The sequence below is a fragment of the Typopeltis vanoorti genome, chromosome 4 (genome assembly GCF_054136105.1).
Source record: "Typopeltis vanoorti isolate ZY-2024b chromosome 4, IOZ_Tvanoo_1.0, whole genome shotgun sequence".
NCBI classification, from domain to species: Eukaryota; Metazoa; Arthropoda; class Arachnida; order Uropygi; family Thelyphonidae; genus Typopeltis; species Typopeltis vanoorti.
The window spans coordinates 100,383,830-100,404,048 of record NC_143552.1 but is presented as its reverse complement, the minus strand read 5'-3'; the positions used below and the strand labels follow the sequence as shown (position 1 = coordinate 100,404,048).

Sequence of the window (20,219 nt, the reverse complement as noted above, 5' to 3'; positions counted from 1 at the left end):
GGGTAATGGGTTTACGGTGATTCTACTGGACCTTGCCAAGGCCTTTGACAGGATTCCACATGGAATTCTAATCAGTAAATTGCAGCATATGGGAATGGACATAGGGTTGGTGAGATGGATAGGAGGGTGGTTGACGGAGAGATATCAGAGAGTGGTTTACTCGGGAGTAGAGTCCACAAGACGGCCTGTGACTAGTGGTGTGCCACAAGGATCTGTTCTTGGACCACTGCTGTTTAATTTGTTTATAAATGATATAGGAAATGATCTGAGAGGAACAGTTCATTTGTTTGCGGATGATGTGAAGTTGGGTAGGGCAATAGTGAATGCAGATGACGTCAAAATTTTGCAGGATGATTTGGATAGATTGGAGGTCTGGGCTAAGGAGAATGGATGTCAGTTTAATGTGGCAAAATGTAAGGTTATGCATTTTGGGGTGAAAAGATTGGCGGCAGTTTACTGCATTGGTGGAACCCTGCTCCAGGAAATTGATGAGGCACGAGATTTAGGAGTGTTGGTGGATAAGGAATTGAAATTTAGGGGACACATTGCAAAAGTGACCAAAACAGCTCATCAAATCACTTGGTTGCTGAAGAATACGTTGACAAGCAGGTTATTGTTGCTCTCTATCGAGCCTTGATAAGACCCCATCTAGACTACTGTGCTCAGATTTGGTCACCTAGGTTTCTTCTTGATGGGGAGGAGGTGGAGAGGATCCAGAGGCGAGTGACCAAGATGATAGCAGGTCTGTGGAATGAACCGTATGAGAACAGGTTGAGGATTTGTGGGTTGCAAAAATTGGTTGATAGGCAGAGGAGGGGAGATATGATTGAGACATTCAAATTACTGAAGGGTTTCTATAAAATTAATTCAGAAGATATTTTTGAGAACAGGGCTGGTTGTGGGAGGACTAGGGGACATCCATGGAAACTTTGCAAAAGTGTGGTTAGTAAAGGTGTTAGAGCTGGGTTTACTTTTAGAGTAGTGAATGAGTGGAATGCGCTCCCTGAGTCTGTAGTGGATGCTGTGACAGTGAATGAGTTTAAGGCGAGGTATGATAGATACAGTATGAATGTCAAATAGTTGTGATGAATATGATTTGGGGCCTCCCTCGATGAGTCTAATGACTCCCTGGAGTTGCCCGTAATAATAGTAATAATAATAATAGTAATAATTAAAACACCATTAAATATATTACAAAATTGTTTATTTCTAACTTATAAAGTAAAAATACAAAGCAAAAATAACAAATTAATGTGAAGTTTCATACAATGGTTTAAATATGAAAATTCAGAATACAAATTAAGAGATTGCATTACATTAGTAAGAATCTTATTGTAATAATTAAAGTACCATCAAATGTATTAAATGGTTTATTTTGAACTTACAAAGTAAAAATACAAAGAAAAAATAACGAATTAACGTGAAGGATGAGTCTGGTGCATTTTTAAAAGTTTGTTAATATCGGATTCAACTTTCAATAAAAACAGTTGTAAATCACCACGCTCAGTTATATGCAATCGGTTCCTTTTCTTAGATAGTAAATTCACTACAGCACTAAACCCACGTTCAGCCAAATAAGAAGATGGAAATGCAATTAAAAATTTGTGCACTATTTCCCATAATCCAGGATACAGTGTTGGTATTGATTTTTGAAGCCAGAACTCTTGGTATCCAGTTTTGAATTTTATTTTTAGTTCTTCATTTGTTGTGAGTTCTGAGTTCCACTTCTAAATTTGATGATCCTGCTGTGCTTACATGTGAGAAAGGATCTAGAACCCAATTTGGTATATTCATGTTTAGAATATCCTTGAATCGCTCATTGAAATCAGCATGGAGAACCTCCAAGTGTTGGTAGTATGTAAGTAAATCTTCCTTTTTGAGAGGCACTGCTGATAAATTTGAAAAGTGGCTATATTCCCCTCGGCCCATATTCCGCTTGAGCAGAAGAAGTTTCCCTACAAAAGCGGCAATAACGTTTTTTGTTTTAATTAAATTCAATTCATCACCTTGTAGTTGTAGATTGACTTCAGTAAATATTTTATAGAGGTCTGTCAAATAAGCGATGTCATTTTTGGATGTAATCAAGTTGGCTCGCAATCCGTCATCTCTGTTTTCTAGGAACTCTAGTACTGAATCAAACAAATTGTAAAATCAATTCAGACAAATATCTTCTGAAAGCCAGCGAACTTCTGTGTGAAGCAGCAAACGATTGAAATCTTCATAGTTTTCACTACAAAGTTGGCTAAACAATCTGTCACTCAATGAATTGCTTCTAATCTTGTTGACTACTCTAATAATGTAATGGAGCGAAGCGACGTGTGCAGGCGTTTACTTAATTTTTTTGCAACCAAATGTTGATGATGAAGAAACAATGTATAGCGAGTACATTTGATACAGCTGGTGTCAAATGTGCTATGAAACTCTTGTAGCGCCCTGTCATTGCTGGAGCATCATCAGTAGCAGCAGACAAAATATTATGAATAGGAATGTCTTTCTCTTGAAAAAACTTATTCATGATATTAAACATAGATTCTCCCTTTGTATCTGCTTCCAAGTGTTTAGCAAATAATAATTCTTGACAAACGTTTTTATATACCATAATTGTTAAAAAGCTTTTTTTCATGAGTGAATCCTTAAAACCATTTGATAAAAAGGTGGATTTCATATGTTATAATTCTTCCTGTAAACGTTTGCCTGAAGAACAAAGAATAAGCACGATATACTAAAGTTTTAATAGTTCCAATCTTTTGACTTGGATGGTGATGAGCTTCAGTGTGGATATAACTGCCTGTTTAAGTCTTCTTCAGAAACACTGAAAATTGTAAGCTTCCATCTGGTTGACAAAGAATTAGATCTAAAAAAGGCTATTTGGTTATTTACTTCTTCCTCTAAGGTGAACTAGATCCTGGGATGAAGTGCATTTACTTTGGAAAGAAACTGCTGCAACTCAGGGGAAGAGCCATTCCAAATTGTAAAAATATCATCCACACAAACACAAACACATATATATATATACACATATATATATATATAAGTCAGCTTGTGCTCTTAGAGAATACAGAGACAAATGTAAGAAATCTAAACACAAGTCATGGGAGGACTCTGGCAAGAACATAGAAAATAAATATCAAAAAGGTGGCAAAATATTCTGGAGGTTGTTGAATAAGCTTAGGAATGAAGGAAAGCATGCTGTAAAAGGAGTCAGAGATGATAAAGGTGAATGAAAATGGGAGAAAAAGATATCCTTGAAGTATGGAGTAATTACTTTGAAAAACTGCTAAATGAAACAAGCAGTGATGACAGCACAGTGGTAAAAAACATTGACCAGGCATGCAGTCAGGAATACATATCCATACTTGAAGTAGAAAAAGCCATCAAAGGCTTGAAATGTGAAAAGGCAGCAGGAGTAGATTCGACCAGAAATGCTTAAGTATGGTGGTATAAAAGTCTTACAGTGGCTGCACTGCATAGTTCAGAATGCCTGGACAGAGGGACGAATTCCGGATGATTAGAGTAGAGCTCTAATAGTACTCATATATAAAAAGGGAAATAAAACTGAATGTGAGAATTACAGAGGTATTTCCCTAATGAGTGTTCCTGGTAAGATATATGCAAGTATACTTGAGAAACGGTTGAGAAGAATTGTGAAAGAAAAGTTTGGTGAAGAACAAGGTGGATTCAGGTCAAATAGAGGCTGTCAGGATCAGATCTTCACTTTACGACAAATAGTGAAGAAATCATGGGAATATAACAAGATCTGTGTAAGTTTTGTCGATTTGGAAAAGGCATATGATAAAGTGCCAAGAGAAAAGCTATTCAATATGCTACAGTTATATGGTGTCAATGGGGCATTATATCAAGCAATACTTAGTCTTTATTTTAGTTGCAAGTCAGCAGTTAGAATTGAAGTACAGGAAGATGGTTTAATGTTAAATCTGGTGCGAGACAAGGATGTACATTATCCCCTCTGTTATTCATTATTTATATGGATCACATTATGAAGGAAAGTGGTATTAAACATGATATCAAAATTGGAGATGTTAATGTATGCTCTTTACTTTATGCGGATGATGTTATACTTCTAAATAAATCCGCTACAAGTCTGCAAGATTCTCTGACTAAAATGAATAACTGTTGTAATAGATATGGTATGAAGATTAGCAATAAAAAGACAAAGACAATGAAAATAGGCAGAATCATTGAAAATGTCAACTGCATTGTGAACGGAGAACCTGTGGAACAAGGTAAAACATTTCACCTACTTAGGCATGATTTTTAGTGAAGATGGTAAATTAAATATGGAAATAGACAACAGAATCAATAAAGTTGGTATAGTAGGAAGTCAATTGAATAAATTCATATGGAATAAGAGAGAAATTAGTCAGAACACTAAATTAGCGGTCTACAAGACAGTGTTCAAACCAGTTTTAACTTATGGATCTGAGAGCTGGGTCAGAAGTAAAGCACTTGACCAAAGACTAGAGACCACAGATATGAGAGTCCTGAGAAAGATTAGAGGCATGAACAACGGCATCAATGGCAATATCATATTAAAAATGAGGATATTAGGAAAGAAGTTGACATTGTCAGCATCCAGGAATGCGTGTTTCTTTCCTCACCCATTCTGTTTAAGTGACCATACCACCTAAGACTAGCAGAGCTAATCTCAGGTGGTATGGTCACTTAAACAGAATGGGTGAGGAAAGATTAGCAAAACAAGTGTTCTCTGCCAGGTTGGCAGGAAAGCGACCCAGAGGAAGACCAAGATATAGGTGGATTGATACGGTGCAAAGTGCCTTAGACAACAGAAATATAAATATAAGATCTGATAATGTTGGAGTCTTGACAAGTAACAGACTGATTTAGAGGAAAATTGTAGATAGGAAGTGAGTGATGATGTAAATTTTTCATGTAGTACTATCGTATCCTGTACATCCCTTGAGGGTACATGGCAGGAATATGATGATATATATATATATATATATATATATATATATATATATATATACACACACACACCAATGTATAGGTCTAGGTGAAATGTTATCAAAGATACACTGTTCAAAGTGTACCATGAAGAAGTTGGCAATAGTAAGAGATAGGATTGCCCATTATTGCAATTCCATTTATTTATTTATTTATTCGTATGGAGTTTCCTCCCTTTTTCTCCCCCGTCCATATCCCTATTGGGGCGAGTTGAGCCCCCTCATGGGGGGTTAGATATTTATGGCTGTAGATCCGTGTGTGTTCACAGGGCTGGTTTGCCTGCTTGTGGGATGAAAAACGCTAGATAAACTGACGGAAAAAACCCTACTGCCCACGCCCAAGACCGGCTAACTTGGCTATGGCTGAGGAAGATCCTCAAATTCCTCATGTCTTCGACGGGAATCAAACCTGGGACACTCCTTCCCCAGTCATATGGTTGCGAAGCGCACAGCCACTAGGCTAACCGCGCGGACATTGCAATTCCATGATCCAGAAGTACTGGTGAGAAAGTCAAATTCCAGATGGACTACAGCTCTCAATTGTCCTTGTATTAATAAAAGGGAAATAACATTCAGTATGAGAACTAAAGGAATTTTTTTATAGCATTATTCCAGGAAAGATTTAGGAAAGCAAACTTGAGAAATTGGGGGGGGGCATTCCATGTGACATTCAAAAATCTTCCAGGGGAAATACTTTAAGGGGAACATACAGGTAAGAAGATGAATGCAGAAACAGTCAAAAATGTACATTTCATAATAGCAATGACAAATAAATGTAGACCATTCTGTCTAATTTTGCCATTCAAAAAAAAAATCTACCAAACTTCAATCAAATTCATTTATTAAAAATAACTAATAGGCATTTATTCATTTTGCAAACCACAAAGTTGCAATAATGAATGATGACATCATTCATTATTTTCTTTAAAATGGAAAATCTTAATAAAACAAACTATAAAAACAATTACACAGGCTCTCTAGAAATAGTTTCGACAAAGGATGCAGAACTAACATCCATTTTACTTTGTGTTTTCATAGATATTTGGATCCTGCATGAATATTTTGTCTTCCTGATATGAATAAAAAAAATAATAAAAGTTGTAAAACCTATTTTTCATTAATGCTATGTGTAGCAACAAGCTGTTACATCTGTAATAGTGTAAAAAAAGATTTATCTTAAGTCATACAGATATAATAAACTATAATACTATATAATAAGAGCAAGGTACAACTAACTCTCACTAGAGCAAACATTATTGTAGCAAACTACTCACTGCAAACTATAAAAAAGCCTTGATCAAATCGCCACAGACCAAAATATTCCATAAAAATTCCATCAAAGATCAAAGACCATTTCACAATGGCACAACTAAAACTATTTCCTGTAGTCCCTACTTTTCACTCCATATAGGAGCCAAAACATATAAGGAAAATTGTCCAGAACAATAAATAGCTTACTTATAAGCAAGTTGGAAATGAAGGGAGTACAGGGAAATGGCTTGATAAATCCAAGTATATATAAAGAGCAAGGCTGTAAACTATGTCAAAAGAAACATTCCACATCATAATGCCAATCATTTCTTGATTATTTCCTAGATAATGACAGTATGTTCTTCAGGGAATCACATAAGAACTGGATAACATAATGCTAACGATGAATATATAAGCCAAATTATAATGCTAACGATGAGTATAACAAAAGCAAATAAAATAAAATAAAAAAATAAGAGGCCTGTGTAGCTCAGTGAAAGTGGTGGCTGCGTCCTTTGTGCTTGATCGCTCGAAGTTAGACTTAAGTTCAAGTCTAGTCACCAACTGGGGGAACTTTTTCTAAGTCTTTCTTCGACTGGTTTCTGAGTTAGTCGATCTCTGGCACAGGCAAGCGGGTTTTTCCTCCCGGACCCTGCCACATAATAGATAAATTTGAATCTGCACATATACAGATTAAAATTTTCTAATGAAAAGTTGCCTTTCACGTGTCAGCCAGAAGTAAGCAACTTGTGCTGACACATGAAGGGCATTCACAGTTAACTTATTTCCTTGTTAAAGTATGATTTTCTATCACATGCTGCAAGAGACTTATCTACAATTTAAATAGTGCTTAACTTTTTAGATTTTATTATTACCACCAATACTAGAGACTTCTAGTGAGTCAGGGACTCAACATTAGAATTCTTATTGGTTGTCTTTAGTTTGCAGAGCCAGTTTCTTTTCAAACTCACACTCAGCTTTCCGTACAATACTTGTAATCCCTCTGGCTTGCACCTTATAATTTTCATAACTGATGCCATCTTTATTCATACGATATTCCTTTCAAATCATCTTTTTCTTAGGACTATCCTGCTTAATAAGATGGTATGTCCATTTCTTAATACTCTTACCCTAATTATTCTTTGAATTCTATGGATTCACTCTGACACCAATCAAGTTAAAACAGTGCATAAGCACAGGAGAAACTATGTGAGTTACAAATTATTTTATTTTCCATAAAAATTTTTTGATTTTAAGAGCAGTGTATACAATAAAATGTACTAAAAAAACCATCTTCAAATTTAATTAATTGTTCTGGTGAGTTATATGCTCTGGCAATGTATATGAAATACATTGAAGAAAAAATATTCGACAGCTATATATTGAACTAAAAAAGTACAAATGCAAGCTTTCTGGTGTGTGAATATTTAGTTGGGAATGACCATTCATTGGATATTCCCCAAGGCATTGGAATGAGAATTGTTAGAATCCACATTCAATTTGTGTAGTTTTGCATTTTGACTTATCTTATTTCATGATTTTAATGATGCAACATTAAAAAATAAAGGTATTTATGTAATATGATGCCAAAATTGAAATAATATGAAAATAAGCACACAAGAAGTATCCTATAAAAGGGTATTACTGCCAAAATAAACGAACAAGTCTGTGTGTGTGTGTGTGTGTGTGTGTGTACACACACACACACACACACACACACACACACAGCCAAGAAAAGATAGAAAATCAATTAAATGGTGTATTTGTCAAAATACTTCTATACCAATGAGCACAGAATCACAGTAACACCAATGAACTTTCTATTCACTAGTAAGATTAAATAGAGATTACTGAGGGAATCACACAATTTATCACAAAGCAGAAATGAAAGGGAATTAGAAGAGGGATGCCACAAAACTGACTGCATTGATTATTTTTTCAGTATAGAGCAAATGTTGAAAGATCCAAGAGGCAGTCACTGAAACAATCTATCCTAGTTTTCAAAATAGGAAACTACATGCAATTCTTTAAAGAAGGAAGAAAAACACTTCTATTATGAAATTAAACATTAATCAAAACACTCTTCATAAAACTTTCTTCATTCACTTCAACTTTCACATATTCTCATTAACTTTTTCTTTTAATCAACAAACAGGTATTCACAATTACATTCAGGAAGAATGCATACTTACTGATAATGCTCTACACCCTCTATTAGTGCTTGCCACTAGGCACCCTTCAGTTGTTGCCATTGGAACAAAGTAATTTTTCCCATCCAAAAGAAGTGGCCCAGCAATACCTACTGGGAGTGGCATATAACCTACTACATTTTCACAACAGGCACCCATGACCTACACACAAAGAATAAAATATACCAAGTAAGCAAGTGTGAATGGGTCTTTGAAAGTATAAAATACATAACTACAAAGCCTCAATGGTACACATGAAGATTTTTAAACACTGACACAGTATTAATTAAATAAAAATACTATTTTTTTCACAATAAATGGACTACTTATATACTACAACTTAACATGTGATGGAGTACCCTCATTTGACAGCAATATATAAGGATGCTATGATGTGTGTGTGTGTGTGAGATTTCAAATTGTTTCCTTTAATAATGCACTTTTCTCCATTCTAAATTTCTCCATATTGTTAGCAAATTCTATCACTTCTGCAATAATCACACGAAGACCTTCCAAATCTTTCTATAACTTGGAAGTAACAAAACTGATGTTTGGTGCAGGATAGCAAGGAAAAAAGACCCAGACAACAGCCAAGTCCTAGGTGAACTGATATGGCTAGAAGTACCTTAGACCAAAATCTTAGACATGACCATATTATTATTTGTATTAGTGCACAGATTTGTATTTGTATTAGACCATAGAGTCCAAAGACTCAATGCGGGAAACTCAAACTATCTAAACAATATCTATCATACCCCTCCTCGAACTTATTCATTCATTTGATTTTCAAGGATGACCTTGCTCTGAATCCCTTGGCCAAGTGCAATACTTTCTTTGCATCAATTCTATAAAACTCTTTCAGTATCTTAAGTTTCTATCATTATCCCCTCTTTTCCAATTATCAACCAACTTCTGAAACACATAACCCGCTCGATCTATCATCACAGGGAGAATTCTACAGACTACTCACCATCTTTGCCAGTCACCTCTGGATCCTCTCTCCCACTTCCACATCCCCAAGCAACCTGGCTGACCAGACCTGAGCACAATAATCCAGATGTTGCCATCATCAATTATAAAAAAGAATAATATCTCTATTTGTTACTGTGTTCTTCAGTAACCATGAAATCCTATGAGCTACCTTGGATACATTAGCAATATTCCCTCTGAACTTCAACTCAGTTTACCAATCTACTCAATTACTAGCTTCAATTTCGAGGAGTACAGGTACATGGCTTGTAAGCTTTTCCCCAAAAATGCGTAACTTTTCTGCATAAAACAGGCGTCCATTACCTTTTGTTCATACTGTCAACCTATTAAAATCATCCCATAAGCCTCTTTACATTGCCTTCATTAATTATTATGTTACCACACTTTGCGTCATCAGAAAACAGAATAATTCCCTTCTAATACTTTCCCATATCATTTATGTATGAATTAAAGTTGTCCAAGCACAGCCTTGTGGCATGCTGCTAGTCACCTGCTTTCTCCTGAATTCTTCTCTTCCACATACTACTCTTGGGTGAGACAAGTGGAAAGTCTTGTGTTTTAGTTTATTTTAATGGTATTGATTACACATAGAATGATAAGAAAAGAATTAATATTTATTAACTTATTAGCTGATATCTCACTGGCATTATATCTCGCATCTTCAGAGCACAAGATTTGCTCTCATAAGGTATTGAGGTTGGTCTGGCTTTGCATACAAAGCCGGAACTCTTTCTCATTATCTCCTCAGTGTTTTCCTCAATTTAGCATAAAAAGATTAAACTAGGATTAAACCATATAAAGTTATGAACCATTCTTTACAAATTTATACTGCATACAGAATTTACATTCATTACATATTTAATGTCCATACAGTATAAATAGTCTATGCAAGGGAGGTGTTTTTTACTATAAAGAGTTATTCTTTCCAGTCTTCGGAAAGAATAGACATAGTATGTAAATACTGTATTCCTGTGAATGAAAATGAATCTTATGTTTTACAAGAAAAGAAGCTGCACTTAGTGATCTCCAATAAAATATTAGTATATCTGGGATTTATTGCTATGAAAAAAGTGAATATCAATCATAACAATTACTGCATAAAAAATTATCAGAAAACAAAAAAGTGAAGTATAAATTAAAAATAGAAATACACATAATAGCAAATTGTACATGATATACTCACATAATTATGACATGTCTAGATGAACTAATCAACATTAGTTCAATGGATATATCTTCCCTATAATCATTTGCTATACTAACAAAGTACACAGGTGCTGTCTTGTAAACACATTTTCCTCCTTTTTTGTTTTAATTAGGCCCACAAATGCACATATATGACTAGATTATAGAATAAAATGTAATTTGTTCTGTCCAAAGAAACTTATTGGACATGAACATACATACATACAAGTGTAAATTATTTGGACAGAACAAATTACATTTTATTAATCTAGTAATATATGTGTGCTCACAAATGCACACATATATAAGAAAGTCATATATGTGTGCATTTGTGAGCCTAATTAAAACAAAAAAAGGAGGAAAATGTGTTTACAAAACAGCACCTGTGTACATTGTTAGTATAGCAAATGATTATAGGGAAGACATCATCATCATGTACAATTTGCTATTATATATATATTTCTATTTTTAATCTATACTTCACTTTTGTTTTCTGAGAATTTTTTATGCAGTAATTGTTATGATATTCACTTTTTATCATAGCAATAAATCCCCGATATAATATTTTATTGGAGATCACTAAGTGCAGTCTTCTTTTCTTGTGAAACGTAAGATTCATTTTTATTCACAGGATTGCAGTATTTACATACTATGTCTATTCTAATTAATCTGCTTTTAATGAAAGTATTTCTATTCAATGCCTATCTTTCTCTTGCATACCATTCTCATGTCAGTTCACATATTCACACCTTTTAGTAATTAAAATCGAAAAACCAAATATAGAGGTCCCCTTAATTACTGGTTGTTAATATAACTCAAAAACATATTCTTTTTCTTCATTCTATAGAACTTTAATTTGAATCTAAGCAGATCACACAATTTGTAGCATGCCCATGATACACAACCAGAAAGAACGAAAAAATTCTCACGTTCCACTCCAGTTCAAGTATAGCATGAGAATATTCATATATGTCCATGGTAAACCTGTTAATAATTCCTTACTAGCATTTTAAATTTAATACTGTTCTGCTGAAGCTTATATACTGGCTAATTTTGTGTTTCTTATTTAAGAACTTCTCCATTATCCAAGATTGCTTTGCCTCCTTACTATAGTGCAATTAATGTTTTTTCTGCCTTTTTTTTAAGTTTTTAGCCTTTATTGCTGATTTTCATGCATTTATTAAACAAGTTCTTAACTGCTGTAATAACTCTTGAAGACTTATTTCAGTATGAAATCTGTGAAGAGAGATTTGAATAAAAACAACTTCAAATTTTCATAGTACTATTATCAGTATTACACAACACCTCCAAGGACTCATTGCAGGAGGGCATTGCATAGTGCAGTATACATTATATAACAATACAACTACATATAGTGCTATCTACAGCCGAACAGCATTTTTTATATGTAAGTCGCACATATACTAGGGCTGATTTGTCTCTATACCGGATAAAAAGTGAGTTTCTGGGAGAAAAAAAAATCTGTTACTCCCATATGAGACTGACTAACTCACCTTCAATTGAATAACCATATACAGATTCTTCTCATCGTAACAAGAATCGAAATCAGGTCTCTTTTCCAATTGAAGGGTGTAATGTATAGAAGCACTTTGACTACTTCAGATGATTTTACTACATAGTAAAAATTTTTTTAAGCAAACAGTTTTAATAATAAATTACTGTTAAATTATATTTATCAACTTCAATTTAAAAATTAATAAATCAATATCAATATTAATATTAAAAAAATTAGCATTAATTCCAAAATCTGATTTTAGAAATTATACCAGAGAATAGTCATAATTAGTGAAAGGAAGACCCTCTAATACATTTCCACAGTTAGAATTCTTTGCAATTAGCCTTCTACGAATCGCAACACCTCTTTCAGCATTTCCCAAAGCAGATTCAAGAGAATAGGAAGAGATGTGCTTGTGTTGAACTAGGAGGAGAATTTCCTCATCTGTCAGAAGGTGTGCGCCATCCTACATAAAAATCATTTAATCATTATGTATTCCAATAAAAAGTAAATTATCTAATTTTAGATCATATGTTTATGAAAATTTATTTACGAGTATACTGATATTCAAGTTAGATAAAAATAGAAAAAAAAAACAAACCTTAATCTAGTATTGGTTTAATCAAATTAGGTTTGCTAATAATCATTCATTAGTGAGAACAATGTAAAAAAAAGTACTGTTTTAAAAGAAAATACATTAATTGCTTGCAAAATTTTTGGCCAAGTTTTACAGTCAACTTCAATATCTAACATCATGGAGATTCCTTCAAGGGTAACAATGATGGTCAGCATTCATTGTGTAGAATTTGTGGAGACAAAGAGATGTGTTGGAGCAATTACTTTACTTACAATTAAAAAAATAAAACTCAACATTTTGACCTCTATATCAAAGGCCATCATCAGGAAAACGCATATGAACAAGAAACAAGTTAATAGTACTGCACATAAGTATGCTAAATCTAACTGCTTTGTTAATCTTTTACACTATTCTGACATCTGGTGAGAAAATATAAAATAAAAATTTTATATATAATATAATAATATACAAAGGATAAAAAAAATTAAAAAATAAAAATAATTTAATCTCTAGTCCTGTTATCTAAAGGTTTTCTCATGTTAGGGTTTCGCTATCATGTTCTGGATGCTGTATATGTTGCAGATGGTTCCTTCCAGACTCTTGGATTACTAATCCATCATTCTTGTTGAGATTAGGATGATAAATCAGCATCTCACAAGCTTCCTTGAATTTTCTTTCAAACCAGGTGCCTTTCCAGTTAATTTTGTGACAAGTTTGGAGTTCATGATGGTCTGACAGGCCTGTTTTACCATACTGAAGGAATTTAATGTGCAATTTGCATTAGTCTTTTCTTATTGGGAATTGTGTGCCTGATTTTCCAGTGTAGGGTAAGTTGCAAGTGCACTGGATTTTATTAACCCCTGAATGGGCAAAGTAAAGAAGGGGATTTTTGGATGAGCTAAGTATACTTCAATTTAGTGGAAGTTTAAAAGTTGCCTTAATATTGTATTTATGTAGTGTTCTATTTTTCCTGGTATTTCCCTAATGTATGGTATTGCTATGGCATTACTGTGGAGAATCCCGTGAACTTTTTTTTTTTGTTGTAGCCATTCTTTATTTCATATTCCTTCTTTGGTGCCTGCTCATAAGAACAAATTGTTAGGGCTCTATGTCTGAGGGCACTGATGACCCTTAGTTTGTGTTGGATGGTGGAATGAATCTTTGTGCATGTATTGGCTTGTTTGTGTAAGTTTACAGTAGACCATGAAGGAAAGACACGTGACAAGTGCCTAGAAAAGGAAGAGTTATTGTTTTCAATGTCAATGGTAAATTGGATACATTGTTCAGGTGGCTTAGGAATGTGTTTAATATTTGGCAGCTGTGGGGGCCAAAATTGCAAATATCTGACCCAAACATTGGGCTTTTGACTTTGTTGAACTTAAGAGTTCATTGCTTGAAGTCTTCCATGTGAATGTTAGCTATGGGGAGGAAATAGTCTATGGCTTCTTTATGTAGGTCTTCCACTTGAACAAACAGCATAAAATATATCCAAATTTACCACTGAGATTGAAAACAATAACTTCCTTTTATAGACACTTGTCACATCCCTTAGGCTGCATAGCAGGTTCATGATCTACTGTAAACCTACACAAAGATTAATACCACACCATCATCAACACAGAAACTAGGGGTCATCAGCACCCTCAAACATAGAGCTCTAACAATCTGCTCCACTGAGGAAGGAATATGAAATTGTTAGCCAAACCTTTTATAAAGAATGGCTACAACAAAACAGTTCACACGATCCCCCACAATAATGCCATGAAGGGTAAAAAAGATTGCAAAAATGCTATATGTATACATTAGGTCAACATCAGGAAAAAAATAGAACGTCACATAAAGACATTATTAAGACAACTTTCAAACCTCCTGCAAAATTAAACTATACTTAGCTCATTCAAAGATCTCCTTAATTACCCTCCCCCCCCACCAGGGGTTTACAAAATCCAGTGCATCTGCAACTTACTTAAGGAAAACAGGATGCACAATTCAAGAAGAAAAGACCAATGCAAATGCCACATTAAATTCCTTCACTAAGGTAAAACAGGCATGTCAGATCATGCAGACCAAACCAGTCACATAAATAACTGAAAAAGCATCAAATCCCTACACTGCACCAAAACTTGATTTGAAAGAAAATTCAAGGAAGCCTGTGAGAAGATGCTGATTATTCATCCTAATCTTGACCAGAATGATGGATTAGTAATTGCAAGAGTCTAGAAGACCTGTCTACAACCTATGCAGCATACAGAACATGATGGCAGAACCTTAACAGAAGAAAACCTTAAGATAGCAGTAGATTTTCATTTATTTATTATTATTTTTTTAAACTTTTTTTATCTTCTCCATTATATATAAAATTTTTATTTTATTTATTTTTTCTCAGCAGAGTCTGGCTAGTATAAAAGATTAACAAAGCAGTTAGATTTATCACACTTATGTATAATATCATGTAACTTCTGTCTTGTTTATATGCTTACTTGATGACCTTGATTCAAAAGTCGAAACATCAAGTGTTATTTTTCTTAATTGAAATTAAAGTAATTGTTCCAACATGTGTTTTTGTCTCCATAAATTCTACACAATGGAAGTTATAGATATAACATGCAAAGCAGAAGGAATATCAAGTTCAATGTGAAATAGTGCAAGTTCTGACAACACACATTACACACACAACACACATCAGTGTAACAGAAATTATGGAAAAGAAAAATATCTCTTTAAGGGGAAAGGGGAAGCAATGATGTTGAGTGCTGCAAATAGCAATCTTGCTCAGCATGCAGTTTTTTCCCTATTAGAGAGCTCAACAGAACCAAATAGAAGCCCACCAGAAAAGCTATTTCCTGTTGAGAAACTATTTGGGACAAGGAAATAATTCAAACTTTTCAATTTTGAAAAATAATTCTAATAAAAACTAGCAGTAATGTTTTTTTTTTATTTTAATATATAATTATTTTTTCTAATTCCAATTTCCTTTTTTTGAATGCCTTGTCAATCAAGAAAGTTGACTTCTTTCAAAACCAACTTAATGCTTTGATAGGATGGTTAATCCTATCTGCATACTTTAAAAGCTCCCCCCCCCCATAGAACAAGTAGACAGATTTATATATCTGAGAGGTCTAGATCTAATGATGGAAAATGTGAACAAGAAATTAAAAGAATAAAAATAGCCAAAACACCCTCTCGTAATACTTAACAGAAAAGTCAATATAAACACAAGAATTCAGCCAGATGGAAAAGGTTACATGCCATCAAGAACTCAAAAGAACAAATTAAGAAAGATTACTAAATAAGATCAGGAAGAGGAAAGTAAAATTCTTAGGATGTGTTCAGAGGAGTAGGATTGACCAATATGCTCATCGCAGGAAAACTACAGGGAAGAAAGAGGCAGACCAAAACATCACTATATATGAAGGACATTGACCACTTGATAGGCACAAGTATAATACAGATCTTTAGTGATGCACAAGATATAAGTAGCAGGTCAATGGCCACCAACTTCCAGAATGGAGATAGCACTTGAACAAATGAATGATATATTATAGCTGTCAAATGCATGTATTCGTTTAGCTGGCTTGCCTGTTTTGCAGGATTTAATTACTATTATTAAGGATAATTTATTATATTTTACCATAAAGCATAACAAAATTACTGTTAATTTATAACATGCATCTATCAATAAATATTTAAAGGTGTATTTAAATACAGTAATACCCCACCTTACGATGCTTCTCTTTAATTAAGCTTATCCACTCATACAAAGCTTTACAATTATAATCAATGCTCATATAACAACATTTTTAGCATTTATTTAGCAATATTTAGCAACATGACACTCATGTCAATCAACATGCAGTCTGTTAATTGTTTATGACATCATTGCTCAGTGCATCTGTGTTTTGGTATTTTGTTGTGACTTATAAACTATTTATAACTATTACTTTCTTGTTGTTAATGATGACAGATAAAATTCAAAGTAAAGTAGCTGCTGATTCCAGTGAAAGGAATAAGATATGTAAACCTGACGATTAAATTTAGTGAAGATGGTGTATCAAATACTCAGGTTGAAGGCCAAACTTCTAGTTAATACCATAGTTATCTGTAAACATAACAATTTTATTGCTAAAATGGAAAAACTTTTAATGGTGTAGACTGATGATCAAACTGGTTGGCATGTTACCTTAAGCCAAGCTATTCACAGAATAACTCTTTTGTTTGTGAAAATTGTTCAAATTTTTTCTTTGTGTACCTGACATAAATAAATGCTTTGTGTCATTTAAAAACATTATTAAACCATTATGTGCTTCTACAAGTGGGAAAGAAGCCACAATTTGCTACACAGTGGTCTGGAACCTAATGTGTCGTATGACCAGGTTATGCCTATATAAAGTTTCTCAACTCTTTAGAGAGTACAAGCTAATTTTGTGGATATTTCTTGAAGATCTGATATGTTTTCTGCTAAAAGATCAATAAGATCTTTTAGCAGAAACTTTAGAAGGTTTATTCTTCTTCCTTCTACTGTCACTCCAATATCACACTTCTTCAAGGCTTCATTTACAACATATTTGAGGAAGTAGTTAAATAACAATGCAGATAATTTGCACCTGTCTCACTCCATGCTCTCCATTGGAAAGGGAGTGCTATAATTCTCAATTTCAACCATCATTTCAGAAGATGAGTACAGGGATTCAATCAGTTGTATTATTTTGCTATTCTGTAATGCTGCAGAATATTCCAAAGGGCAATGCCAAACAGAATCAAAAGCTTTCTGTAAGCCAATAAAATTATGGCATGTTATTATGTTCCACATATTTTTCTCCAATGATATGGAGTGTAAATATATGGTAGACTGTACTCCTGTTATTTCTAAATCCAGCCTGAAGTCTGAAAAACTGAATTCCATTTTTGCTTCAATACATGAGGGTAAGATGTCTAAAAATATTTTGCTTGGGTGATGAGGCTAACTGTTCTAAAATTATTGCACTTTTAGCTGTTTCATTTTTTTGGAATGGGAATAAGGATAACTGTATGCCAACTTTTTGGCCAGATCTCAGATTCTACACCTGCTAGCAAATTTTGTGAAATGCACTGGTAATATGTTCTTTCCCTTCTTTAAGTAGTTCTGATGGAATATCGTAAATTTCTAGTTTTTTCTGATTTTGATCTTAAGATGGGCCTTTCTACTATTTCTCTACATATAGGATAATCACTGTTCTTTGTTATCATTGAAACAATACCCACTAAATTTTGTGGTCCAGGCTATCATCACACTTGAAGAGTTTATTTGAATAATTATACCATCTTTTTCAATATTTTTTCATGATCAGTAATATTTGTTCCATCCTCATCCTCAATTATCTTCTAACAAAATAAAGGCTTTGTTAAATTCTTAATCTGGTATGTTGTTGTATGGTCATTCTTATGAAGATTATCCTCAATTTATCTGAATTTTTTGGATAACCATGTTACATTAGTAAAATAGAATATTTCAATTTTATTAGAACTGAAATATTCTGTTCTATTTCACTTTGTATTACATCTCTGACAGTAATTTATTGCACTGAAATTGGTCATGAGACTTGGCCAAAAATTCCACAAGAATAAAGTTTTCATGTTTAGCACATTTATATGTTTTCTGTGATTAAATCCTAAATCATAGATTTAATACTTACCTCAGTATTAATAATATTCAAGCACTCTTGTAAATCACGTGTGGCTTTAATTTTTTCCGACTGTAATATGACTTGCAAATTTTCAAGTCCCTGAACATCATCTGTTTGAACCTGTTTCTTATTCTTTTCATTAAATTCAAGTGCTTCAGTGTCTGAATCTTCTCCACCAACTACAAATGAGGCTTGTGGTGTATATGACAATTTTCGAATAGGTGACCGTAATGACTGTTCTTTAGTAATTTCCTTTATTTCTAGAAAATAAAATAAAAAATCCATTATTCCATTAAAACAAAGCTAAGTTACTGATAATGCCTAACAATAAATAAAAATCATTCTTCCCTTCAATGAAAACTGAGTAATAAAATAGCACACAGAGTTAAAAAAAAATGAGTATAGAAAAATTATGCATCTTTTGAATTTAAAAAAAAATTTTTTAGAAGTTTTTTATTATTATTATTATTTTTTTAAACTATTTCCGGTACCATTTTTGAGCATTATTTAGAGTATTTTAGAAGCAGCCCTGCTCAAAATCCAGCAGTAACTCCAAAGAACCAAACTGCATTTTGCCTAATACCAGTTTTATTATTATGAATGCTCCAAGGGCTCAGATGGAGTAGCTCATTTAGACAATCATGCTGAAATATGTTACTTTATTTCATTAAAAAAAAAAAAGTATCATATCATATTAGATAACAAGTGACCAAATATTCAGGATAGATGCAACTGGGAATACATATATTTGATATAAAAAGGCTATCACAAACCTAAAATGTGGAAAGACATCTGAAGTCTATGATATTTATGCAACATAAGTTCTGCTGTGACTACATTTCATAATCCCAAAGGTTTAGTCACAAGATAAATTGAAAGAGAGCTCGTTGCACTAATTTATTAAAAAAATTTTTTTTTAAAAAACCAGAAACAATTCATACAAGTATACAACTCGAATATGATGCAAAATATGGATGGCCAAGACTAACTCTTTATTTGAAACAAATAGTCAAGGAATCATGGGAATATAAATAATGATCTCTAAGTTTCAATTTCAAAAAGCATACCATAAAGGACCAAGGGGAAAAGCTGTTCAAATCACTATTGGTATAAATGGAACATTACTCAGAGCAATACATAGTTTATGTTGAAGATTGTTTGATTTTAAAATGGAGGCAAGACAAAGTTATATGCTATCTCCACTATTTTTATAATCTATTTTTTTTATTTATTTTTTAACAGCCTCCAGAACATTTTACTATCTTCATGATATTTATTTTCTATATTTTTTTTCTCAAGTCTTACCATTACTAAGCTACTTTCACAGACACTATCATTCTTATATTTTTCTAATATTCTCTAAGGAGACAAGATGACTTAGTTTCTAAGAACTTGCAACACATTTTTTTCTTTCCCATGAACTGTCTGAATAACTTAGACCATTTTAATCCCCCCCCCCCACACTCCTATCCTTACAAAAAACTCCATGCTTTCATGGCTAAATCAGCCAATATTTTCAGTTTCTAAGATTTGGTTCTTGTCTTCAACTTTTACAAATATGGCTGGAGACCAAGTATATTCGAGTCTACACTTTACTTAAAATTCAGGATTGGGCAGCTTTTGGAAAAGTCAATTGCCTATTTAATATGATATTCATTTTTATCCAGCTGAAAAGTTAAGGTGATCACTTCCTATTTCACATCAACTCTATATTCATAAAGGTGTATCCTGAACCTGTCTGAAGATTAATCCATCCACATAAAATAACTTTGCGCTGGTTCAGGTTAAATAGGATTTGAAGTAAGATTAGTTGATTGATGACTCTGCTCACTTCGGCCACAGTCTCAGTTTCTGCACTATATC

The 20,219-nt window shown here is 33.4% G+C and overlaps 1 protein-coding gene across 2 annotated transcripts in view; it reads right to left on the bottom strand.

The window, feature by feature from the left end:
- Hmgcr (HMG coenzyme A reductase) overlaps window positions 1–20,219 on the bottom strand; it is a 142,901-nt gene that overhangs the window by 67,956 nt on the left and 54,726 nt on the right. For both annotated transcript variants that reach the window (XM_090391377.1, XM_090391378.1), the window contains exons 11-13: window positions 18,366–18,616; window positions 12,388–12,582; window positions 8,429–8,587 (exon numbers count right to left, since the gene is read on the bottom strand). In XM_090391377.1, the coding sequence (XP_090247503.1) occupies window positions 8,429–8,587; window positions 12,388–12,582; window positions 18,366–18,616 (605 nt within the window). The remainder of the gene's footprint in view (window positions 1–8,428; window positions 8,588–12,387; window positions 12,583–18,365; window positions 18,617–20,219) is intronic.